Consider the following 27,044-nt stretch of genomic DNA (forward strand, 5'->3'; position numbering starts at 1 on the left):
GGGGCCGTCACGTCGAACACCAGCACACAGCAGTCTGCTCCGCGGTAGAAGGCCACGCCGAGGGACTGGAACCTTTCCTGACCCGCCGTGTCCCAGATCTGTGAGGGAAGGACAGCCGCTCTTGGGGCCACCTGCAGACTGGGACTCCAGAGCAGCGTCCAGAGCAGTCCTGCACTAGACTGAGTCTGGCAGGCAGTCGTCTCTGGGCTGCTAGGAAAGTTTTCCTGTTTTTTCAGTGTTGACAATGAAAACCACGGCAGGGCATGTATTGGGTGAGTGTGCTACCTCTGAGCTACATCCCCAGGCCTTTCTAAACATTTCCCAGGCTGGCCTTCAAGCTGCGATCCTCCTCCTCCCTCAGCCTCCCGAGTAGCTGGGATTGTGGGTGTGTGCCATGCAGGGCTGTGTGGAGATACTCTCTGGGCTCAGGGGCACATGTCCATCATCTCAGCCAAGTGAGACTAAGGCAGGAGCACTGCGGGATGTAGGCCAGCGTAGGCAACTTAGCCAGACTCTCCCTCAAAATCGAAAATCAAAAGGAGTGGGGGTGCAGCTCATCCCTAGGGTGCTTGTCTAGCACATGGAGGGCCCTGGGTTTGGTGTCCAGTACTGCAGAACAAAATGAACTTAAAAAACCAACCAAATGCCCTGACAGGGAGAGACGGACAGAAAGAACTGCAGGGCAGACAGCACAGATGAATACCAGGCCCCACTGATCCCCTGCAGGCTGACCTCCTTCAGCGACATTCAAGAGCAAGGCTGACGCTGAGAGCGCAGACTCACACCTGTAACTCCAGCACCCTGCGCAGCTGAAGCAGCAGGGTTGTGAGTTCAAGCCCGGCCTGGGCAACTTAGTGTGGCTCAGTATGAAGGCCGTGGGTTCAGTCCACAAAAGCACCACACAGAGAGAGAGGGGGAAGGAAAACAGTTTGACTTCTGCAGTACTGGGTGCTGAACCCAGGGCCTGCATAATGAGCGACAAACCCAGTTCCTTTCTATTTTTTATTTTGAGGCAGGGCCTTGCTAAGTCTCTAATTTGCCCAGGCTGTGCTGGCATTTGCAACTGTCCTGCCTCAGCCTCCCAAAAAGCCAGGATTACAAGTGTGTGCCACCAAGCCTGGCTCAAAAGCTTTAAGAATGAAACTTAAAGCCAGAGACAAATTGAACACACACATATACACACACTTCATTAAGGAAGTAATAGTGTCAGGCAAAAGTGGGAAATAACTAAGCAAAAACCAAACCCAAAGCCACACAGAACCCCAGTCCCATCCTCAAGCCTCAGCAGCTCTGAGCCACACGGTAGCCTTTGTGCCTACTCTCTGCACAGCCCTCTGTGCTGCAGGGCACTGCGCCACTTTCCTGAGACAGAGCCCAGCCTCACTGCTGCCCAGCAAACTCAGTGAGCTGCTCACTCCCACTTTTAACTAACGCTGCAGCCCACTGTCCACGCTTATGAACAGCTCCACATGAGACTCACACAGCTCTGCTCTTCTACGGAAAGCAGCTTTGGCCAGCAATCCTGGGAACCAGATCTCAGAGCTCTACTAGCGCTCCAGCCCTTTCCATGTGGGAACAGGGTGATCTCAAACTCGCAACTCCACCTTAGCCTCCCCTGTGGCTGGGATTACAGGCCCCTGTTGTCCCCATATGGTTTCCTCTGGGCAGAACCGTGAGACTGGCGTTGCTGAGAACTCTTGTCCTCCCAGGAGGAACCTGTGGTGATCTAGAATTCAGATACAGAGAAGGCCAGGAACAGCTAAGAAAGAAACTAAAACATGAGGGACTGTTCTCAGCAATTTCCAAAGTTAATTTGACTTCAAATTTATCAAAGTGCAGCCTTTTGTTTGACTGGTCTTTTACATTTTTTGGAGACAGGATCTCACTATGCAGTTCAGGCTGGCCTCAAACTCATGGTGATCCTCTTGCCTCAGCCTCCCAAGTCCTGGGGTTACTACAGGCATGTGCCACTATGCCTGGCACATTTTATATATTTTAATAGGAATATTTCATTCTGTGCATTCAAAATTATACCACACATTCGCCACTTTGATGTGACAAAACCAACCTTCTATGTGTGGCAATGGGCATGGCCTGGCCTAAGCACCGCCCTACTGCTGCAATGCGCTCCCCACCCCAAGGTGCCAGCTGTGCCAATGCCATGGCAATCATCATTTTGTAAAGAGAGAAACAAGGGTTCTGGGTCACTCTCCCCTCACTGCCCCCTAAAAGCTGCCGGCCCCGGAAGACGGCTGACAAGCAGCTCTACTCTGCGTCTCCGCACAGCAGCCACGCGCGCGTGCTCACTCAGCGTGGGCAGCTCCAGGCAGGGTGTGCAGCCCCGGCACCTACTGTGATCTCCCAGGCCTCAGTGGACCACCGCTCCTCACTGCCTCAGCTGGCACCTAGGAGCACCCTTCTGGCCTCCCTCCCCTGCTCAGAGGGCTCCTTCTGGCCACAGCTAGGACTTGGAGCCAGGAGACTGCCACTCCACTCCTGGATGCTCTCCCCAGCCTGCACACTGGCTTTCGTACAAGCCTTCTGAGTGGTGTCTCCTGGAGACCCAGCCACTGGCCACCAGAGCACATCCTCGCCCACTGCCCTGGAGGGTGCCTGTCTCTGGTGTCAGCGCACTTGCTCTGTGGTTTGTCTGCATTCTTTGGGAGTCTTGTTTTTCAGATGTGTAAGGTCTTCAACCTTTTATGATCTGTGTTTTCTCTTTTCTAAATGCCAAAGGTCCACTGGCCTAGCATGGGTGAGGCTCTCACCTCAGTTCAACCCCAGTGCTCTCTGGTCCCTGCTCAAGGAAATGTCAAAGGTTTAAAAGTTTCTATTTTTAGTCAGGTGCAGTGGCACAAGCCTGCTATCCCACCATTCTGGGAGGCTGAGGCAGGAGTACAACAAATTTGAGTCCCACTTGTGCTATTTAGCAATGCCCTATCTCTACACAGAAGGACGGAGATGTAGCTCATGGCAAAGGCCTTGGGCTCAATCCCTAGTACTAAGAAAGAAGGGTCTGCAATCAACCAACAGCAGATCGTGACACAGTCACACACACACACCGTCACTACCTTGTTGTTACTCATTTTACAGTATATGAAACAATGTAGGATGATCACTATTTTTTTTTGGTTTTTCTCCGGTACCGGGAACCGAACTCACGACCTTGCGCTTGCCAGGCAGGCGCTTTTGCCGCTGAGCTAAATCCCCAGCCCCGGATGATCACTATTTACACATGCTCAGGTGCTGTGAGTCATCCACAGGTAACAGACACATAGGAGGACGTGTCTACATTTTAAGGGACCAGAGTACTTTTGGGGGAAGGTATAGGGATCACCTGGAACCAACCCCTGTGGACACCAAGGGCCAACTACAGTAGTTTGGAAGTTATACATCTACTTTCCTTCCTTTTATTTTTATTTTTGCAGTCCTAGGGACTGAACCCAGGCCCTTCACACTGAGTTATATCCCTGGCCCTTTTGATTTTTCAGTCAGGATCTGGGATTGCACCACTGCATCCAGCTTTTTTCTTTTCTTTTTTTTTATTTTGCATCCAGCTTTTAAAAATAATTTTTAAGTTTTTTTTTTTTTATTTTGCGAAATCTAGGGCCTCACACAGGCTGGGTAAGTGCTCTGCCGGTGAGACACACCCCAACTTGGGAAAGTATACTTTTGTTTGTTTCTGGAGACAGGGCCCTGAAGTCATTACGTAGCCCAGGACTGTCCCAAACCCAGGACCCTGCTGCCTCAGCACCCTGAATGTGCGTTACAGGCTGCACGTGCATCCTGCCCTGAGCTACAAACCGTTACATGAAGAACACAATTATAACAAAAGGCGTTGTTCTGTATCGCACTCTACTATCCTGGGTAACAGAAACTGGATCTTGGTTATTTCTTTAAATGAAAACCACTCAATTACCAGGGAGGATCCACTGGTATTCCTCATAAAACCTATTTTCTTTCTTTAATTTTCTTTTACTGCAGAGCTGCTAAAAGGCCTTTATAAAGCACATGGGCATCCCTTGAGATCTAGGATGATAGACAGGTATGGGCATGGGTATGGGTATGGGTATGGCCATGGACATGGGCTGGACAGGATCATGAATTCAAGGCCAACCTGGGGATTTAGCTCAGCAGCACAGCACCTGCCCAGCAAGCACAAGGTCATGAGTTCGATTCCTGGTACCAGAAAGAAAAAAAAAAGTCCTAAGGTACCATCTCACCCAGACATGATAGCTTTGATTAGCTTCTGGCTCCCAGTCTTTTTCTTTGGGAATCGAACTCACGACCTCACACTTGCCAGGCAGGCGCTGTGCTGCTCAGCTAAATCCCCAGCCCCTTCCCAGTCTTAACTTAGCTTCAGCATCTTTGAGGCCCTCAGTCCTCAGCATGGGCTCCACGGGGCAGCCAGGCAGGGCAGGGCAGGTGGCCCACCCAGAGCATCCAACTCTGCAGGGCCATGACACACAGGACCAAGCTCTGCTGCTGAGGACAGACGACACCCTGCCCCCTCTGTGGCCTAACTGCTTCCCCTAGATCCACCTGACCTTTCTTTCTCTAGCGGCTCTTAGAGATTTTGCCTTCGTTCTTCCACTATTCCGTTTTCTCCTAGGAAATTTGCTTGGCTCTGAGAGTTTACAGTTTTCTTTGGCTATGTGTAATCTAGAGGTTAACTGTTGATTTACTTTATTTCAGTAATCGTTTTTCACTTTTTTACGTTTTGTTTTTTTGAAATAGGGTCTCATTGTGTAGTTCTAGCTGAATTCACTATATAGCCCAGGCTGGCCTTGAATTCAGTGACCCTGCTGTCTCAGCCCGCCAAGTGCTGGGACTACAGGCGTGAAATCACCATGCCTGGCGTTTCTCACTTCTTGAAGATCTGTGTTTTCCACATCCTCATTTTACAGTGTCTTTTCCCGCTGTGGTTTCTATTCCCCAAGAAGTCTGTGTCATTATGAACATTTCTCCTGGCACATATTTCCTCATGTGGCTATGTACACGCCTTCCCCAGTTTCAGGTGTCCCTGCGGAGTTGTCTTTGCTATGTTAAACACTCAGACAGACTTCTGCTCCTGGCAGAGCATGGACTGTAGACAGTGGGACCATGAAGCCTTCCGTGATGGGGCAGAGCCCCAAACCTGAGGGACCGTAAGCCTTGCCACCTCCTTGGCCAGAGACTCGTGGCCCTGCCTTCCAAGCCTTCCGAGCGCTGGGTGGGTGGGTAGGCAACTTAGCAGTGCAGCAAGGCCCAGGCTCCAATCCCCAGTGCCACAAAAAAGGGACAAAAAGTCAGGACATTTTGGAACATAGGCAGGAACCTGTAAGATGCCAGATTTAGTAAACTTAAACCCCAAGCCCAGAACAACAACAACAACAACAAAAAAGGAAGCCCAATTAAATCTGAATTTCACAAAAACCGTCACACAATTTCAGTGTCTTATGCAATATGAAGTCCCAGTTCAGGGCTAAGGTGTGGCTCAGCGGTATAATTCCTTTTTTTGTAAGGGTGCTGGGGATGGAACCCAGAACCTCAGGCACACCAGAAACATGCTCTCCCACCGTGTTACAATCCCACCCAGGTGCAGCACCATTCTAACTCTGCGTGCAGGAGCCCGTGGCTCCATTCTGAGTGCCACAAAAAAGGCGGGAATACATTTCACCCAGGTGTCTGGTATGTGTTTGACAGCTCCGCCCACAGCTAGCCCCCCACGAACAGTGAGGTCTGAGGGCAGTGAAGGGAAATACCGACGTAGTGAGCAAGGTGAGCTGGTGGGTGGCGGGCCTACCTGCATGGTGACTAGTCTGTCATCCACCATCACCTCCTTAGTCAGGAAGTCTGCTCCTATTGTGGCTTTGTACTGGTTACTGAACTTCTTGTTCACATACTGGTTCATGAGAGATGTCTTTCCGACCCTGAAAGTGGAGAAAAACCACAAATCTAAGTCAAACAGGAAAGGACCGAAATGGCCCCTGACATGCGCAACTTTACAAGGAACCTGCCAGTCCTGAAGTAGGAGGAGGAGGAGGGGGAGGAGGAGCAGCCCTCAGCAGTCGGGCAGTGCCAGCAAATGCCAGCAGCACCCCACACGCTCTGTGCCTTCTCCTGGGTGAGAACACAGTGCGGGGTGGAGCTCATCCCCCGAGTGGTGGGGCCTAGCACTGGGCGAAGGAAACGACAAAGGAAATAGAGTCTTGATGTGTGTCAGATGTTGAGAAGCTCTGGTCCAGAGTTCTCAGAGGTAGAACCTAGTATCATTCTTTTCTCTTCCAGAGGGAGGTCAGCAAATCACTCCTTCTAAAAGAAGCGGCGGAAACAAGATCGCTCCACTATTCCAAAAATATCCCTGCAGTCTGGGGTGTTTCTCCCCATGGTGGCTGTTATACAGCTCCACGCACCAAGGCTGGGAGGAGCATGCTGCCCGGGAGCAGGCACTGATGTTGCCAAGGACAGTCTACCACAAGGCTCACCGCTCCAAAGCGCATTCTCTGTACCACACTCACCGAGAGATGGCATGCGGCCTTTTCTGGGCTGAGGAGAGGGCAGCCTAAGGACTACACAGGAGCCCCTGGCCAACAGCATCACCCATGTCCCCCAGAGGAGCAGGTCATTTTTGTTCCCGGGGTTCCTAGCTGGAGGGCGCCCATAGCAACACCCTCAACCAGACCAACTGGAGCTGCCAGGGGAGGAGAGGGAGGAGCACTGTAATGAAAACTGTAACGAGGCAAGCCTGCTAATTCTTTTCAGGCCCATCTGGCAATGCAGGCCTAAAGTCTGTCAGTCCTGACAGTAGAGCAAGACTGGACACTGAAAGCCCATCCAAATGATCTGGAGCTGGGCAAATGCTGGCTTACTAAGGGTCCTCAAGCAGTTCATATAAGCCAGCCAAGAAAGAAAAATCAGTACCTTTCTAAGGAAAGGTAGGAATTTTGGGACACACATGCATAACTGTCTCTATTTTTTATTATTTTGAAGATAGGGTCTTGCTATACTGTCCAGGCTGGTCCTGAATTCCTGGGTGCAAGTGATTGTCCTACCTCAGCCTCCTTGGCTGAGGAGCTAGGACTATAGGTGTGTATACCATACCCAGCTTATTACTGTCATTTTTAAAAACATGCACGCCTCCAGTGAGGTAGCACCATCCTGAGTCATGTCAGACACCAAGTCTGAAAAGCCCACCAGGGACTCTTCAAGCCACTCAATAGTTAGTGGCACATCTAGACACGGAAGCCAGTCCACTGTGCCCAGTCCTCCCCCGCAGGCCCGAACCACCACAGGAGGCACACTGAACCCAAACCTGGTGGAGAGCCAGAGGCAACCCCTCCACAGCTGTGGCACTGTGTTGGCATGAGCAAGCCTCCTGGGGCCAGCCAACTCAGAGGAAAGGGGGCCAAAAAAACGCCTGCATCAGCTGCACGCAGCCACCTTCCCCCCTACTGATCATGCTATAAAAGCCAGGTAGCCTAAGAAGGCTGCAGAGTACGAGACCATTCTCATTTCTCTGCTGGGCCCTAACAGCAAGAGACGAAGCACCCAGAGCAGGACACTGTGACGTCCACCAGCCCAGGGGTGGAGGGAGGAGGCTCCCCCAGGGCAAGGCTCAGCTCCAAGCCAATGTGATGGCTCAGATACAGGGGACACTTACCCCGAATCACCCAGGATGATGACCTTCAGCAACACTTTCTTCCTTGAGGTCATCCTTCACACTGTGGGAAGAAAGGGAAGCACGGTGAGCCCAAGATGACCACCAGGAGCAAAGGAGCCCAGGCAAACCCCCACAGGACCTTCTGATAAAGGGTCCCTTGCCAGAACGTGGGACCCGAGAGCTTGGCAAAACAGCACGCCAAGGACAAGGAGGGGGCAGGGTGGGGATGGGCAGGGAGGAAGGCTGTGTTCTCCCACTCGATCAGCTGGTGGGCTCAGCATTAGGGTCAATCTCCAAGCTTCCCCAGCAGCTCACTTGCTGCTTTACTGAGGCCCTGTGAAGCACTATGTGGCAAAGGCAACTGTTCTGTCTGAAACGTGGCCTCTCCCTGTCCCTCATCCTGCTAGGCCGCATCACTCGCCAAGGCGCTCGGCACGTGCGCCATCCGCACACTGCACCTGTCTGTCTTCTCGACGTCAGGGCTGCTCCCTGTGGCGCGCGCCTCGCCAAGAAAGACTCCTTCAGTGAGGGTCTGTGGACAAACAAGGCTCAAAGCTGCAGCTGGACAGACCCCTCTCTGCAGAAGCCGGCACCCTTCCTGCTGACCACAGTGCTGCCCTCTTCCAGCACTGGCCATACCAGTCTACAGACTCACCAGGAAAGTGGCCTCCCCTCACTGTGTCTCCATCGCCATAGCCTGCCTCAGTGACCTTCAGAAAAACTACACATTAGCTGACTAAGGTCTGGTAAGCAGTTTTTAAGTACTGGAGGCCAGCATTTTAAAATGTGCCTCAAGCAGAGATGAATAAAAACAACCTAGCCCAGCAGACAAGGACAGAAGCAGAGATCACAGCGTCAAAATCTGGGCCTCACCCTCTTTCCAGACACGTGGCTGTCACCTGCCGTTTCCCAGCAAGTGGCATTGCCCTGAAGACCACGGACTGACCAGACATGTTAGAGCCCCTGTTGTCCCACAGGGCAGGGTCAGGTAAGGACCTGAACTTGTGCCTGAACTGACCTCCACAGCTCCTGACTCCATCTCTGGCTACAGAGGACAGCCAGGCCTCATGAGCTACCCTGAAGGTGACGCTGTCGCAATACCCAAGGCTGGGTGCCCATGGTTGGCTTAGCAAGACGCTGTACCTCAGCCGCCCACCTCTGTTCAGACAGCTCTTATCAATTAGGGGCAGCAGCAGACGGCTGGAATCCCAAAAGCTGTTTCCTCAGTCATCTTCAGTCCTACCTGGGGTCTCTTTAATCAGCAGTGAGGCAGAAGCTGTTTCTCAAGCCCCCCATTACATGCAGAGCCTCACTGGCCCCTCCTTCCCAGGGACTGCACTGACCAATCCATGTCCGAGTCTAGTCTCTTCCTGAGTTTTGTCACACACTGCAAACCGGAGGCCACCATGGCACCAGGGAGAGGTCCAGAGCCAAAGACAGGCAGACTGCACAGACGTGAGCAGCTCTGCAAGCTATGCTGGAAAACTGCATGAGCTCGCTGCCCAGTGCGGGCGGGGGGCGGGGGGGCGCTCCGCATCGCCTGTCAATGTCGAGAGATCCTGATAATGCATGCCAAGGTTCCAGAGGAGGAGGACTGCGACTCCACCTCCGCGCTCCTGCAGGACCCACCCGCGCTTGCTTCCTTGCCAAGTGCCACATGGGCCCGAACGGGGCTGAACACCCCAGCCAGTGACCCCAGAAACTGTCTGAGGCCGCCCGAGCCATCCAACGCCCACTACAGCCGTACCCATGCACCTCCTTTATCAGACAGTGCACTGTGAACAACACTCACCTGTCTGTGGGACACCCCACACCTGTGTGGGGTAAGGGGACTTTAGGCAGTGCCTGGCAGCGGACAACCCAGGACCCGGGAGACCAGCAGCCCCAATATCTGACCTGGCCCTCGCTCAAGTGAGCAAATCCTCCACAGGGCTCCATGGGCTCCTGTGAGGGTCGCGGCCAGCACAGTAGGCATCAGGCCCCACGAAGCCCACAGCGGCCCACTGCATACTGCCAGCCTCTCAACGGCCAGCAGTGATGTGCCAACCACAGGACACAGACTGTTGGCACCAGGGGTGATGGTATCTACCTGGTCCCAAGGGAAGCAGTTAGAAAGAGAACCAAAGGCCACATCCTCAGGCTGGGCAAAGGGCTTTGTCCACCCAACCCACAGATGCAGTTCAGGAACGGGGTTACTGAGTTGAACTTCAACATCTTCCTGACTTCTGCTAACTCACTTTCTGACAAATTTTCCCAATTTCTACTGCAGTCACTACTGTAGTGGTTCACAAGGATTAAATGATGGAAATGATGATTTTACTGGGATGAAGAAAATCTGAATAAAGGAAGAGACATTTTTAAGGAGGAAGCTTTAGTGTAATGATGTGAACTTTCCCCATTAAAAAAGATTCTAGTAGCTGAGCACAGTGGCAGACATCTGTCACCCTAGCATTATGGAAAGCTGAGACAGACAGATCAAAAAGTTCAAAGCCAAGTTGGGTGTGGCAGTACACCTGTAATCGCAGAATTTAGGAGGCTGAGGCAGGAAGATAGTTTAGGCCAGCCTGTGCTACATAGTTAAGTTCGAGGTCAGCCTGAACTACATAATGAGCATGAGATCTTGTCTCAAAACACAAACAAAAAAAAAAAAAAAAAAGGAAGAAAGGAAGTTCCAAGCCAGCCTGGAAAAGGGGTGGGGTTGGGAGTGGGGGCTGGGAGTGAGGCTTGGTGGCAGGGTGCTTGCCTAGCATGTGGGAGGTGCTGAGTTCAATCCCTACTCCTGAAAGAAAAAAAAAACCAAAGTGTGTGTTTTGGGTTTTTTGTTTTGTTTTGTTTTTTTGAGACAGGGTTTCATCATATATTCCAGGCTAGCCTCGAACTTTTGGCAATCCTCCCACTTCATCCTCCAGAAAGTTGGGATTACAGGGGTGTGCCACCATACCTGTAAATTAAAGTTTTTTAATTTAATGAAGTAACTCTTTAACTGTATTCATAAAAATAAATATATAGTAAGCCCCTTCTTTTTTCTTCCCCGCCAAAGATAGTAATGGCAAGGGATTTGCCCTTATTGTCTTAGAAAATATGTTATAGTAGCAAGTTGGACATGATGGTGTACATATACCATACCATGATGGTAGTCCCAGCTACTGAGGGAGCTGAGACAGGAGGATCACTAAAGCCCAGAAGTCTGAGGTCAGCCGGGACAATATAGTGAGAAACTGTCTCAAAAACAAAGCAAGCCGGGTGTAATGGTGCATACCTATAATCCCAGTGCTCAGGAGGCTGAGGCAGGAAGGAGGACTGCCATGAGTTCAAGGACAGCCTGCACTGCACAGTGAGATCCTTTACGAAAAAAACAAAAAACAAAAAACAAAAACCAAACCAAAGCAAAACACAATATAACACAACACAGTATACACAGTGTGGGGTGAGAAGAAGGCTAAATAGGTTAAGTGCAAGAGACTTTAGAAACCTAATAATTTTTCTTTTTGGTGCTGATGATTCAGTCCAGGGCCTCATCCATGCGTGCTCTATCACTGGCTACATCCACAGTTACCCATTTTCATTCTGGCCTTAATCCTGAGGTCTTCCTATCTCAGTCTCCTGGGTAGCTGGAATTACAGGTATGTGCCATCATGGCTGGCTAGAAATGAATAATTTCAACAAATATAACATTATAAGATTCAGGTAAAAAATGAACAACTCACTAAATGGTGAGAGCCAGAAAATTTTAGTGAGATGTAAGATTACTACAATTCATTTTTCAAAACAAGATTTCCAAAGCAGTTAAAGATTTAGACAAAAAAATGGTTATAAATGAAGTGAAAGGGATACACACAAATACTAGCAAGTTTGTCTGGGTAGTAGAGTTACAAATGGTTTTGATTCCTCACGACATATGAACTTACTGCAACTCTTTTAAGAGATAGGCTCTTGCTATGTAGTTCAGGGCAGTCTTCAACTCACTATGTAGGCACGCTGGCCTCAAACTCATGGTAATCCTCCTGCCTCAGCCTCGCAAGTGCTGGGATTATACAGGCGTACACCATCACATCTGACACTTACTGCAATTTTTAGAGCAGCATGTTACTTTTTTTAGACAGGGTCTCACGGTGTATTCCAGGTTGGCCTTGAACTCACTATGTAGCCCAGATGGATCTTGAACTGGTGGCGATGCTCCCACATCAACCTCCTAGGTGCTGGGATGACACATGTGCACCACAATGGCCAGCTAGGAGCACGTAACTTTTATGCTCAAAAAGCTGTCAAGCTGACTTTTTTCCAAGACAAACTGCCTCTGCTGCGATCCACTCAGCCTGCTGAGCCCCTCGGAGCTGCTGCAAAGAGTACTGAGCAGCTGGCTGCAGGAATCCCACACCCTGCTCACCAGGACACCTGTGGCTTGAAACTGGCAGCAGTTCAGGGCTGTGTTTTTGTACTTCATGTTCTCCAGGATCAAGAACTAGACTCCTGTTTTTAGAAGAGTGCTGCTATGAAACCAAACTAAATAAACAAGAAGTGGCACAAGCAGAGGTGGCTACACAATATCCACTGGCAATTTCTGTTGCTGCTACCCATTTCTTTGCTTTTTTGTTTGTTTCTTTTTGAGACAGGGTCTCCCTATGTAGCTCACACTGGCCTCAAACTCTCTGCAGTCCTTCTATAAGCCCCAGCCATGTGTGGCTACTTCTATCATCCATTTTTACTACCACCTTCAGGCATGTCTGAGGACTACATTATCATTTACTCTTTTTTTTTTTTTTTTAATCTTTTTGAGACAGGGTCTGGCTATGCAGTTCAGGCTGGCCTTGAACTCACTTGTAGCCGAGGCTGGTCTTGAACTCGCAATGATCCTCCTGCCTCAGCCTCCCAAGTGCTGGGATTACAGGCGTGCGCCACCACACCCAGCTTCTACATTATCTTTTTTTTTTTTTTTGGTTTTTCTCCGGTACCGGGAACCGAACTCACGACCTTGCGCTTGCCAGGCAGGCGCTTTTGCCGCTGAGCTAAATCCCCAGCCCCTTACATTATCATTTAAAATCCTGCCACGCTGAGATATCTGACACACAGTTCTCCAAAGCACAGCCCACGTCCCCTGGAAGAGTCTGTGGCAGGCTGAGCAGGAAAGAAGGGGGGCTCGGGGCCTTTGAGCCCACCCTGGCACTGAGGGCTGCAGGTAGCATTCAGTGACATTTATGTGCAAAGAGCCTCAGCACAATCACTGCTGCCTAGAGACACCGAGACGCCACCTGGACACCAGGACCAGCAGATGAGAAGCTAGGATCCCCTCCATCAGCCTCAGCCGCAGCCGCAGCCGCAGCCGCAGTTGCTGCCCTCTTCATCCCTGAGGTAGAGCAGTAAGGCCACAGCCACAGGTGAGCAGCCAGGCACAGCCAGGCAGCCAGCCAGGCCAGAAAGGGTGCACGGGAGGGCGATGAGGACCAGCAGCCTGCATCAGCGGGCAACAGCCCATCTCAGCTCTTGAGGTCAACAGCCCTCACTACTGCACAGCTGGTCGTCAGCAGGGTTCCTAACTATTCCCACTACTTTTACCCCTAAATTATACATAAAAAGAATAAATGCAATTTGCACTTTTAACAAAATAAAGAGTATCTAAGGAAAAAACCAAGAATGGAAAAAATTGGTTTTTGTTCAAGAAAACAGGTTGACAGAGTCTGGGCTGTAGCTCAGCAATAGAGCTCTTGGCTAGCACTGGGCAGGCCATGGGTTGTGTGCTTGGCACCATGGAAAGTTTTAAAAGGAAACAAACTTCTGTGGCAACTGTGTCTTGGATTAAGGCTTGATATTTATCTCTGGCTATCTCTGATAATCAAATTCTGGTTAGAGGGTGGGCAAGACTATTGAAATCACAGAAAATCGAGGTTACTAACATGTAGCACACAACAGGTATAATGGCAAAGACTTGTAATCCCCGCACTCAGGAGGCTGAGGCAGGAAGATTGCCACAGGTGCAAGGCCAGCCTGAACTACACAGAGGGAGGCCATGTCACAAGGTCCTAAAGCCACCAAGCAATGAGAAGCCTCCCCTGACAAGGGTGCCAGGGGTGGGTGTCCACGGTCCATTCCCTTGCTGGGTGGAAGAAGCCTGACAAGAAGGCTCCTCCCGCTTCATGGCTGCTTCATGGCTGCACCAGGGTGGAGCAGGGAGGCCCAGGGCGTCCCGTCCCAGGGCCAAGCCAAGGGCAGCACTTAACAGTGGGCCGGGCCATCACAGGGGTGGGAAGTGGGAACGCCACACAGAATCTGCCTAGGTTTACCTCTGGAGACTGACAGGGGCCACGGAACCCTGAAAAACAGCCAGGTGTTTTAGGGGAGGAACTGTTTATGAAATTCTGGACATGCTGCATTTTAGACATGCTACATTTTAGCCTGCGCTCTTCACCAGTGTTTTTCCTTAATGTTCACACGTCTCTGGAAAACCAGTACTCACATACTCCAGGAACAAAGACAGGTGAGATAAAGGGCCCCAGAGTTTTGGCGGGCACCTGTGACCACCAAGGGTGGAATCAGCCAGAGGGAGCCTGCCCTGAACGCAGGGCCGTGTCTGTGGCAGGGCAGGGAGCAGGACCTGTGGCATCACTTGCCTGCTGAAGCTGAGCATACTCTGAGAAGTTCAAGAGCTGCTCCTTTTGTAGCAGACTCAAGGATCTGGCAGCGAACACTTACAAATGCACACTACAGCGGACAGGAATTTCAAGAGTAAGGACAACAGCAGCTGATGTGAATCTTATTACCTGGAATAATCGAGCAGCTGGATCTACTTTTAAAGATATCGGTGTCTGCAGTTGTATCTTCAGCATCACTGTAACAGAATGCTTGTTTGGGCTACCATTTTACAAGTGAAGCCTAATGCCTGTGCTAAACTGGGAATGTCAGCATTCACCAGACAGGGCATGCAATACAGAAGGCAACAGCTAGCTGGGCCTACCTTCTAGAGGTGCGCTGTCAGGTGAGCCAGGCAGCCTCATCACGCAGCCCGAGCACTACCAGCAGCAGCACTTCCCAACACTTCAAAGCAGAACCCTGAAACACTGAGCCATGATCCATGCAATGCCTAAGGTGGAGTGTGCCTTCTTAGGCACTGTCAGAATCAGTGGGGACATTTTACTTGTTATTAAAGACCCTTACACGCTTCAAAACAGCTCTCAGGAAACACTGTGGGGTATGTAAAGGGACTGGGACAAGAAAGAAAAGACAGGCAAGGTCAGCTCAGAGCAGAAAGCCAGTTATGACGCCTGGACCAAGGAGACAGCTGAGACACAGGAACATGGTCTGAGAGCACAGGGCCACCAAGGCCTGAGCTCGCGTACAAAAGCCATGAACAGTCCAGACCTGACAACCTTTCTCCAGCATAGGCCCCACTCCCAGCCCCAAAAACCTGGGCTCAGGGGAGCAAGCTGCTCTTCCTCAGGGTCCTGCCCACATCGCACCCTCTGATAGCTGCGTGCCTGGGAGGGAAGGTCTCCTGACCACATTCCCGACCACACCCTGGGTGCCTTTGGGCTTCTGGTTCCCATTACCCACCCACCTGGGGACGCGCAGGCCAGGAAAAAGGAGGCCGGGGGAAGTGCTGCCCTTGTTGCTCTCATTACAGGATCATCTTAGATTCCTGCTCCTAGTACTGTATGCTGCAGGGGGTGGCTTGCTACACCACTGCACAGAGGGCGCAGACACCAGAGGCTGAGGGAGGGACAAGGGCAAGAGATGGTTCCCCCCTGTTTAGATTCAGGCTTCCAGGTTGTTACCTTCTAGACTTAAGTGAGAGTAGGACAGCCTAAGTTTCCTCTTGGGATTCAAGTGGAGGTTTCAGGACTGTCCATTATAATAGTCACATATGCCACATTAAGTAAGAAAAGCTGGCTGCACACCAGAAATAACAAGTGTTGCCCCCCTCCTCACAAAGTATAGAAACACAGTTCAGATCTAAGGTGTCTCCCAAAGTCTTACATGTTCAGAGGTAGGCCTGGTCAGAAGATGCAAGTCACTAGGGGTACCACCTGGAAAGGTCTGTTCTTGTCCCTGGGTCCTCCCTTTCACTGCTTCCTGATGGCCACTCACTGCTTCCTGACGGCCATGATCAGCTTTCTTCCACCAGGCCCTCTCCCATGTAGTTTCTATCGAGCAGCCAGTCTACCACCAACTGAACCCCCTGAAACTGTGAGCCAAAATTAAATCTCTCTGCTTTTCAAATTGTGGGTGTACTATTTTATTCCAGCAACAGAAAGGTGGACTAATTACCTTTTTTTTTTAATGCTAGGGATGAGCCCAGACCCTTGAGCCTGCCAGCCAAGCGCTCTGCCACTGAGCTCCTACCCCAGCCAGAAACCTTCTTTGTGCTCAGCAGCTTGTGATCCTTCAACGGAAAAAGGCTGAGCATGTGAAAATCCAGAAGGTTCATGTAAGGCACCCTCCCTCTCCTCACCATGTTCCAATGAGTTCTGTCAACAGTCCCAGGTCCTACAACTGTGAGAGACAACAGAGGCAAACTGCACGTGTTCTGTCTCCATGACAGAGCAGCTAAATATCAGAAGGTACACACGTTTTTGTGGGTACTCAGCACAGGCAGGCCTTAGTGCCATGACAGCAGTGCTGTCCCTTCTGTGCCAGTCCAGGGTGCCAGCCCTTTGGCACACTGCTGGCAATCACAGTGCTTAATTCATTCAACCTCAGCTGAAGTGATCATTTCTTCCTTCTCCTGAAGATACACAAAGGAAAGAAAGTAAGGTATCTCCTTCAGGGCCACATGCGGACCCAGGCAGTCAGGCTCCATCATCTGCACTCTGAAATGATGCTTTTCTATGAGGACCCTTTCCCAGCATTCACATATTCAGGGGCTGAATGCAGGACACCAGATCAGGTTCTAGTCCAGTTCTGTTTGATCATCCCATTCAAAAGTGTTTGAGGATGCCATAACCCCACCACACAGCCTACCAGCGGGGCTGCTCCCGAACTCTCATGTTAAATGGTCGTATCAGGATCAGACACTGGGGAAAGAAGTCTGGCCAGAAATCACCAGAACAGGGCAACTGAAAACCTGCTCTTTGGCAGTGGGCACTGGTTCAAATCCTATCTCAAATACAGGCATCTGTGAAAACACCCTGCTGTCCTGTGAAAACCACACGCCATCTAAAAATAAGTCAGGGCCTAGAAAGTGCCAGTGTCTCACCTGACACAAGAAATGTATTTCATGAACAGCTGCATTACGTGAGGATTAGGGTTAGGGTCCAAATCTCACTCCCGCAGTCTCTTGTGCTAGTGTGACTTCTGCTGTACTCCATGTTAATCCCTGGGCACACCTGCTCCTAACTCCCTGTGCCAACGACACTCTAATACATAGCACATGTTCGTCTGCGCACTGCCTGAGACCAGGCCATCATAAGCACAATGCATTGCATTTACAGAACAAAACAGGAGTGGACACTCACGTGTGGTCTAAGACTCCTGTCAAGTGAGAAAGATTTAAGATTTTTATGACCCCTAACTGGCCAGGATGGGAAGAAACACAAAGCAGCACCAATCTCATGGACCCGGATCACTCACTAACCAACTGCCACATTTCAACGGAATTCCTACTGCAGGCGTGGCCCCCCAATAGCATAGGTGACACTCCCACGATCTACCACAGGCTAAAACAGCACCTGCCCTGACACCCCTCCCACAGGTCCAACTGTGCGCCCCGCTTAGATGCTGGTGCCACAGTTACTGATCATGACCTAGTGGTGAATGAGTACCCACGAGACAGCTATGAGGCTGCTGGACTTCAGGGATGAGCCACAGATTAAACAACAAATACTTCCTTACTCTAAAACAGGCCATTTCAATTTTCCCTAAGCTGATAAATACAACTTTCTCTTTTGTGGTTTTGCAAATGTTAAACTGGAAACCTCAAGAGGCAAATTTAGTAGCTACTTCACAAATCCCAAGAGGACAAAGGGACCTGTGTTAATCTTTGGAATTTACAAGCACAGGCTAATTGTGGAAAAGAACAAAAGCACTTTAAACTCAACCATCACGGATCCTCAGCAGTCACCCGATCTTAGCTCTTCACCGGTGCAGACACCTGGCCCACAGCACTGACAGGGCATCCGCCCCCCACCTCCAGCATGCTGAATCGCCCAGTTCCTAAGTGGTACTCGTTCCCATACAACTCCAGCTGCACAGCTGCAAGTGACTGAGTGCAGGGCAACCCTCTCTGATTCTTCGGGATGCCCTCCTCTTCTGTGAGGCCACCTGTGACCACCCTCAGCCTCTCTCACGCGACACTGTTTGGAAACGCTTGGGCCAGTGGCGTGTGTGCAGCAGCGGGCACACAGGGCCTTGTCTGTCTGGAGGTGAGCCAAGTCCTCCTAGCTGCCCAGCTTTGGATAACAGTAGGTTTTTTCCAACATAAAACCACAGTATTCAGGTTTAACTGCAGTGTTTGGCACTTTGTGATAAATAAGTGGGTTTTGGATTATAGCTTGGGCACTCGGTCTCGAAAAGATTCACCATTACTGGCCTTGTCTCTCTACCACCAGAACTAACATCCAGGTCCTGAAGCCTTCACCGCGCAACACAGCTTGTAGATCCCTAACTTCCTGGTTGCCTGCCTCTGGCTGGGCCAGACTGAGGATGTCTCTTTAAAAGCCTGTATTTCTTAGCTGCTACCACTGAGTATTACCACAGGCTGACACTGTGAGACTGCCACCTTCAGAAAAAAGTGGAAAAAAGCATACCTGAGAGTCCTGCTTAAGCTTCACTATGACACCAAACCTTCATTAGTCCAATGAACCATGCACTTCCCAAAAGGGTGATAGTAACAATTATTTGTGGTCCTAGATCTAACAGCCACTGTGTGTACATGTTGTGTGTTATTAAAAATTTCCCTGGAGGATGGATGTGGTATACACACCTATAATCCCAGCACTCAGGAGCCTGAGGCAGGAAGACCACTGCAGGTTTAAGGCTAGCCTGAGCTATATAGCGAGGCCCTGTCCAAAACACCAAACATAAATAAATAAAAATAAAACTTCACTGGGGGCTGAGGAATTCAGCTCAGTGCTAAAAGCACTTGCCTATCATGGATAAGGCCCTGAGTTTGATTCCCAACACTGAAGGGAAAAAAAAAATCAGGGCAAGAGAGACATTAGAAAAAGGTGTCTTAAAAATAACTTACAGGGTAGGAGGGATACTCAAGAACAGAGAACACTGGCCTACACGTGACCTGCCCTATCCAGTGGTACCAGCCCCAGGCAGTGGTACTGTATTTAAAGAAATTACCACAGCCCCTCAGCCAGGCTGGCAAATGCAGACAGCTATGATTACTGTGGACACAGAACATTTCTATCCGTGTAGGAGAAATTCAACAATGTGGGGCATTTTACTAGGATCATTACAGTCTTTGGCCATCTTGATCTCAATTTATGAGCAGTGTTTGCTTTATCACTTACTCCCCAAGCCCGTCTCCTGTCACTCCCAAAAGCACACATACAAACACTCGCCCTCCCCCACCTTTTTTTTTGTCTTTTTGAGACACGGTCTCACTATGCAGTTCAGGCTGGCCTTGAGCTCCCTTTGTAGCCCAGGCTAGTCTCGAACTCGCAACGATCCTCCTGCCTCAGCCTCCCGAGTGCTGGGATTACAGAGGTGCACCACCACACCCGGCCACTGGTCCCTTTAGTATGCATTCCTCACCACCTGAGTTCTTCCTTCCAATGCTACTCTGTGAACCACAGGATGAGGATCACGAGCACTTCAAGTATATGCAGCCATTGTCCTGGCAGAAGTGAGCTCATTACTGCTTCCGGCCATGGCATAGAGGCCACACGCGCGCACACGGGCACGCACATACACACACACGATGGTGAGGCCGGGGCTGATCCACTGTCCACTGCAGTGGCCTTCACAGAGCCATGGTCGGACTTGGTGAGCGCAAAGGCCTTGCCGAGTCTCCAGCCCTGTGCAGCACCAAGCCTTCTAGAGGAGGTGTCCGGCTGGCTAATGGCAGATTAGTCCCACCAGCTCCAGTCTCCAGTAACTCCCTGCAATTCTGTAACGTGCTTGTGTGTCACATGTATTCTCTAGCACACACTCCAAGATGCGAAGCTTGCCCAAGTGGAGAGACAGAGCCCATGGAGTGTAACCACCCATCTGACAAGAGGTCAACACTCCAAATGTACAGAGTCAAAACCAGCCAACTAAAAGCGGGGAAGACACTTTTCTCAGAAGATACCCAACAGCATACCAAAAAAGACAGCCACATGCCAATATTTATCTTGGCACTATTCACACAACCTACAGTACAACGTCCATATAGGACCCAGGGGCAAAGGGACAGAACGAGTGGCACCCATGTACAACAAGTACAACTCCACCACAAGGACACATGCACCCTCGCGTTATAGCAAAGTGGATGGAAGGTCATCCCGTCACACAAGATCTGCCAGACACAGAAGCGACCAGTCCTGCACGCGCTCTCATATGCAGGAGCACAAAGTACTGACCTAGAAGCACAACAGTGACCACTGGAAAGTGGGAAGGGTGAAGAGAAGGAATGGGTCAGGGTCAGGTGGGGCTGGGTTTGATCAGTACACACTACATGCGTGTATGGGACCTGCTAATATACACAATTAATGCCTACTAAACATTCTAAAAACTATACAAAGCCAGGCGGGGTAATGCACACCCGTAACCCCAGCATTTGGGAGGCTGACATAGGAGGACTGCCCCGAGTTCAAGACCAGCCTAGGCTACACAGTGAGTTCAAGGCTGGCCTGAACTACCTAGGGACACTGTTGGAAAAAAAAAAAAAACCAAAAACACACCACAATAAAAGATAAACAAAGATATACAAGTGACTAATAGGTAATGGATATTGAAAAAAATCACTAATAATCAGGGAGCTGCAAACTAAAACCAGAATGAGGTATCACTTCACACGTTATAATAGCTATTATCAAATTTTTTTTTAAAATCACAAGGGATAACTAGATGTGGGTGGCATACACCTGTAATCTCAGCACTGGAGAGGCTGAGGCAGGTGGACTTCAAACTTAAAATCAGCCTAAACTAAACAGTGAGACCCTGTCTCAAAAACAAAAACAAGAAATGAATAAAAAATTAACAACTGAACTCACAGAAGGTGCAGCAGTCTCATTACAGGCCAAAGTCTAGGATACAAAATGAGGAAGTGGCTCCGTACTCACTGCCCCATTATTCACAATACCTGAGACAGGAATACCCATCCAAGTGTGCTGCAAAGGGTGAGCGGAGTGCACACTCACAACGGACATTCCTCAGCCTTCCACAGACCAGCCTGAGAGCACCATGCTGACTGAGGCAACCCATGCACGGACGACAAGTGCAGCAGGGCCTGGCTGCGCGGACCCACAGGGGCGAATGTCAGATGTGGCTACCATGGGCTGAGACATTGGTCAAAGGACATGAAACATCTCAGTTAAACAAAAGGAGCATATTCAAAAGACTGGCTGTCTAGAGTTATGAACTATATGTATCTCCCTCAACTTAAAAGAGTCCCATTCCAGGGGAGTGGGATTCATTTGCTGAATCCAACGAAGTGAATCTTGTATTTTCACTTTCAGTTCCACGGTTATTGCTCTGCGCTTCCTGCAGTCCCCTGCACTGCTTTCCCCCTCTCCCGACATCCTGGGCTCCGAGGAAGCACTGTACTACTGCACACTATGGCACTGTGCAGTGAGCACACAGTAGCGTAACTGCGACAGTGTCAGGCAGATATGGGAGCTACCTCCGCGATCTGTTTCCATCTACGCATGTTTGAGATCCGTTTGCACCTGTGAAAGTTCGCAACTCGAATGCTCATTAAGTTGGGGACTTGCAGCGAGGGACCTCTTGGCAGTGTAGAGAACAAATACTTACTCCAAGACTTAACTCAAGCACCAAGAGGGACAGAGGGGCTATTCAGCTGAGAACACCCAGCCCAGGGAGATGCCCAGGGGCAGCACCAAAGCCAGGAACTCTCAGGCTTTTATTTAAAATATCAGTGTAAGAGAAAAAGGCAGAAGGAAAGCAGCTTGGGCAAGGAGCCATCTCAAGGTTGGGCAGTGTTCCGGGGGAAAGGGAAGAAGGATGGCCAGGCACAACACGCCTCCGCACTCTAAACTGTGTCTAGCCATTCACTCCTCACAGCCCCGCAGTTTACCATTCACTCTCTGACCGCCAAGTCCCCCACATCTCCCAGTCTTTTGTTTTATACGATCAGGAAAGAAGAGAGAAATACAGTGTAGATGGGTATTGAGGAAGGTCATCATAGGGAAATTACATATTTATATATATATATATATATAATATACACATATGTATATATACACTGTGTACTTTGAAACTGAAAACTTAAAAATCTATTTTATGTGTTTTCATAACAAAAAAAGTAAGCCAGGTGTGGCAGCACACATCTATAATCCCAGCACTTGGGAGGCTGAGGCAGGAGGATCACCATGAGTTCGTTACATGGTGACTAGCCTGGGTTACATGGTGTACTCAAGACCAGCCTGAACTGCACAGCAAGACCTTGTCTCAAAAAAAAAAAAAAAAAGTAAGTAAAAAGGTAAGCATGCTTAATAGTTTTGACACAGCCATTCCACAGGTACAGCAATACACCATAAAATTTCATTTTCACTATTTTTGGGTTGGTTGGTTTGTTTGTAGTCCTTGGGATTGAATTCAAGGTTGTTCTATCACTGAGTTATATTCCTAACTCTTTTTTTTAGTCTTTTTGAAACAGGGTCTCGCTATGCAGTTCAGGCCCGCCTTGAGCTCACTTTGTAGCTCAAGTTGGTCTTGAACTCGCAATGATTCTCCTGCCTCAGCCTCCCGAGCGCTGGGATTACAGGCGTGCGCCAACACACCTGGCTTATATTCCTAATTCTTTTTTGTGTGTGTGTGGTAGGGATTGAATCCAGGCAATGCACATGCTAAGCAAGCATTTTACCACTCCGCAGCATCTCCAGACCTTTAATTTGGTTTAATTTTATTTTGAGATATGGAAATAGAGTCTTGCTATTTGCTAAATTGCCCAGGCTCAGCTCAAACTTGCAATCCTCCTGCATCAGCCTCCCATAGCTAGAATTACAGGGGTACGCGAGTGTGCTGAGCTAGGACAATGTACCTTAAGTTTGGTAAACAGTATTCATAATGATAGCAACAAAGTTATTATGAATATTGTGGCCCATGGTACCAATCTCAAGTGAAACAGATATACTCCTGAAACATATTTTCCTACTATATTTTTAAAAATTTTTTTAACTTTTTATTATTATCTTTTGTGTGTGTGTGTGTGTGTGTGTGTGAGACAGAATGTCACACTCAAGTATGTAGCCCAGTCCAGCCTCCAACTCATAATCCTGCTGTCTGAGTCACTGTGCCACTACGCCATGAACTCTGTGACTTGCAACTCTCTTGTTCAGCCTCTTGAGTGCTGGGATTATGGGTGTGTGCCACTGATACAGGGGGAAAATGTAACTCCCAACCCGCTAGATGTCAGATCCACTTGAGTTTGTGTTCCCCAAAATCAAAGAATGGGGAATAGGAATGGAGGAAAAGGGAAGAAGGATGGCCAGGCACAACACGCCTCCGCACTCTAAACTGTGTCTAGCCATTCACTCCTCACAGCCCCGCAGTTTGTATCTTAAGACAATTTATTGCAGAATAGGAACGAGGAATAGGAATGGGAATAGCTCTTGAGAGACAGTACTGAATGGGTTGCCTTTTTTCTAATTTTGACAGAGGATCACATTCACTAAATTGCCCAGGCTGGCCTTGAACCTAAGGATTTTCCTGCCTCAGTCATGTGAGGAGCTAGAACTACAGGCATGTGCCACAGTGCTCAGTTTTACTTGTTATTTTTAAAATGTTAAGTAGTATGTGTGGCAGTATATACCTGTAGTCACAGAACTTTGGGAGGCTGAGGCAGGAGGATCCCCAAATCAAGCCTAGCCTGGTATTCAAAAGCATTTAGTTCAAAAAAGAACTGTTTTGCTTCTTCAGAAAGGAAGACTTGGATACTTGGGCGTCCTTCAGGAAAAGAAACAAGGGATTTGTCCCCATCTCCTTTCATAATAATATGGATTGAACCCAGGGGGGCTTCTGCAGGAGTGACAGACACACCCAGCCCAAGAGTTTCCTTCTTAAACATTTTTTTCATAAGTTGTTAACCTTGGCTCTTTACCTACGTGCATTCACTTTATTTGTATTTTTTGTTTTGTTTTGTTTTGTTTTTTGAGTTGATCTTGTGAGGAAGCCCCAGCTGGCCTCGAACTCAGGACTGCCCTCTAAAGTATCTGCCCAAGGAAGCCATGGGCAGGGCCAGGCAGACTGGGTACTCGTGTTCAGAGGAGCTTTCACCTAGAAGCCTGTGGCAAGCATCGGCCCATGGCTCTAATGCACAGCGGGACACCACTCGGACCTCAGGATGATGATGGGAGAGCCCAGCCCAGGCCACAGCAGCACACGCTGGAATGGGCACACATAGCACACACATGGGTCTCCTTCCGCAAGGTTCAGGAAAGACAAGCCAGGAAGCACAGCAATAGTCAACAGGGGAAGTGTGGGGAATAGGTAGCGGGCAGGAAGCACAATCACGAAGGAACCAGGCCACTCTGGGGACAACGGTTTTATCCACATTCTCTTGCCTATGGTGATGGCTTCATGGATACACACACCAAAACTCAAAGTAGCTGTAGCTACCTTAATACAGTCATGAAAGTAATCACTTATTACACTAACAGTGAGACAGTCCAACGTTAGAAAGCACCCCTGGCCCGGTACGGTGGTACATGCCTATAATCCCAGGACTCAGGAGGCTGAGACAGGAGGATTGCCATGAGTTCAGGACCAGCTACATTGTCAAAAAAACATACACTGCACCCCTATAATCCTGTAGGCAGTCAGATACAGTGGTGGAGGGAGCAGTGGTAGCCTTGAAGAGCTGAAAGACACTTCCCTCTTTACATACACAAGAGGGGCCTGAGGAGTACTCTAAAATTAAGGAGACCCAAACTTTCCCTCTTCATCATTCATATGCAAGAAGAGGGCAGGAACGCCCTTCGGCAGTGGTGAACTTTCATAGCCCAGTGCCCAAACTTCAACCCAAAACTTATGGCAAGGGCCAACACTGCAACTAACCTCGAATATTGAAGTTTTAGTTTAGAATAAAACAAATCTACGTTAACATCTTAAAAGAAAAAAAAAACATGCATGCCACAGATTTGCCACCACTGCCCTCCTGTGAGCAACCTGGTTCTCCATCTTGGCTGCCTTTCTGATACAAGCAACTCCTCAGAAATTGATTTTTCGTCTCATCAGTCCGCACAACCGAGTCTCTGAAAGGGAGAGGGCACCAAGAATGGATGTAGAAAGGTATCTGTAAAAGAAAAAAGTGTGTTTTGTGCTGTTTCTTGACACTAGTAAGCAGTTTTGTTAGTAGACAGTTTTGCCCCACCTTTCAACTAACACTTTTGAAGTCTGGGTCTGGTACCAGATTTAAGAAAATCAAATCACCTAATATTTCATGATCACTTGTACAAATTAAATTAATTCCTAACAATTCAGAAAAAAAAAAAAGAAAGAAACTCCACCATCTGAAAAACCAAGACTTTGCTTGCTGTGTGTGGTCTCTCACTGTTCAACCTGGGCAAGCCGACTGAAATCTCCTTAGGCCCTCAAGAACCAGGAAAATTTGGGTTACAATCCCAGGGACTTAGGAGGCTGAATGAAACAGGACAATTACAAGTTCAAGATTTACCTGGGCAAGCTGGCGAGACCGTGTCTCAAAAGAAAAAATGAATGCTAGGCATGATGGTGCACCTCTGTAGTCCCAGCACTCAGGATGTAATGAGCCAAACCTAGAATTTGTGTATTCTGTTGGGACAAGCTGGGCTTGGGACAAAGCTCACCAGCACACCACTTACCTAGCAGGCCCCAGGCCCTATACACCCACCCTGAGATATTCAAAGATAAAGACATGAAAGGAAGGGGGAGACCACACTCTACACTGATGTATTTATAAGTATGGGTGTATTTACAGGTAAAGCATTATGATGCCTAATTCACTTTGCAGTAGTCCAATCAAAAGGGTAGATAAACGAGGTGTGGTGGTGTATACTTTGTGATACTAAAAGGGAAAAAAACTATACAAGAGAAACTGTTCTTTTTAAAACTTCGTTCTTTTGAAACTGCCTAGCTCTGTAACTGCTTCATTACTTTCTTGAGCCCTATAACCACAACACCATAACCAAACATACAAAATGCCTGACTGTACATTGTACCAAGTTTCATAAACTGATTTGATCATTAATCTACCCTTCTAACCAATAATTTAACCCTGCTAGCTAATCAGAAGAACTGCCAGGCTGTTCTGTCTCACCTTTGTATCTCCTTTATACCTCCTGCTTATGCATCATAAAAAGCCCTAGAACACCAGAGATCAGGGTGTAATATTCTGGGAGTGATCCTGATCAGTGCCAGCTGACATAAATAAATTTGCCTCCAAATCCTGGGTGTTGTTTTGGTGTTTCTGCTTGCTGTCGCATCTGGTGCACTGGCTGGGAAGACTGACCGTGCTGACCTCTTTGGTCACGAGTCATAGCCTTCAAAGATGGAGCAAAGACCTCTCCAGGTCCTGACAGGAAGGCACATCCTTGAGATTTCTCCAGTCCCCTGAGAAATCTGGAGGATTCCTGGCTCCCTACTAGAATGGCTCATATTGGAGCCCAAAGGGAGGAGGACACTGTCTATCTGCTGGTCTGTCTGCCTGCCTGCCTGCCTGATTCCAGTAAGAACCATGGGGGCACCCCAGTTAGTCAGTCAGTCCTGCTCAGTTCAAGCAAAAGAAGAACTTGATCAACTCTTGTTAAGGCCACCATCAAGGGAAAGAAGGGGGTTGGAATGTTTAACCTCTGAGTGCCTGTTGAATGAATGTGTGAGTGGAATGGATAGCGTCAGCAACAGGTTGCTCCATCTGTGCACCAAGACCGGGAAGCACTGGTCGTGGTGGCTGAGTGGGTGCTCATTTGCGTGGCAATGGACATCTAGCATAACAGAGGCCTCACACCCTCCTTAACTAAGTTGCGCCTAAGTCCCAGTGAAGGGTGCAGTCAGGTGGGCATCTGAATGGTCTCTCCTTGAGGAGCACTCACCCTTTGTGCCATTGTTCAAGGGTACACAACATATACCACAGGAAGACAGAATGGAAACTAATTAGTTAAAACCCACAGTCCCTGACTGCTTGAAAAAATGAAACCAAACCGATCCCTGCATCTCAGAGGAAAAAAAAAGGGAAAAAGAGGTCCATTCTTCCTGAGAATTCCACCGTGGCACCCTTGTCAGCTGCTGAAGTTGCTGCTAACACCTATAGCTTCACTCCCCA

General features: G+C 49.1%; 1 protein-coding gene across 1 annotated transcript in view; it reads right to left on the bottom strand.

Annotated features, from left to right (window-relative positions):
* Rab7a (RAB7A, member RAS oncogene family) overlaps nt 1–27,044 on the bottom strand; it is a gene marked incomplete in the record, with an annotated part of 63,707 nt that overhangs the window by 4,537 nt on the left and 32,126 nt on the right. The window contains 3 exon segments of the mRNA XM_013515507.1: nt 1–98; nt 5,786–5,912; nt 7,643–7,703. Of these exon segments, the coding sequence (XP_013370961.1) occupies nt 1–98; nt 5,786–5,912; nt 7,643–7,695 (278 nt within the window).

Source organism: Chinchilla lanigera, unplaced genomic scaffold (genome assembly GCF_000276665.1).
Source record: "Chinchilla lanigera isolate Chin_1 unplaced genomic scaffold, ChiLan1.0 scaffold00028, whole genome shotgun sequence".
Classification (NCBI taxonomy): Eukaryota; Metazoa; Chordata; class Mammalia; order Rodentia; family Chinchillidae; genus Chinchilla; species Chinchilla lanigera.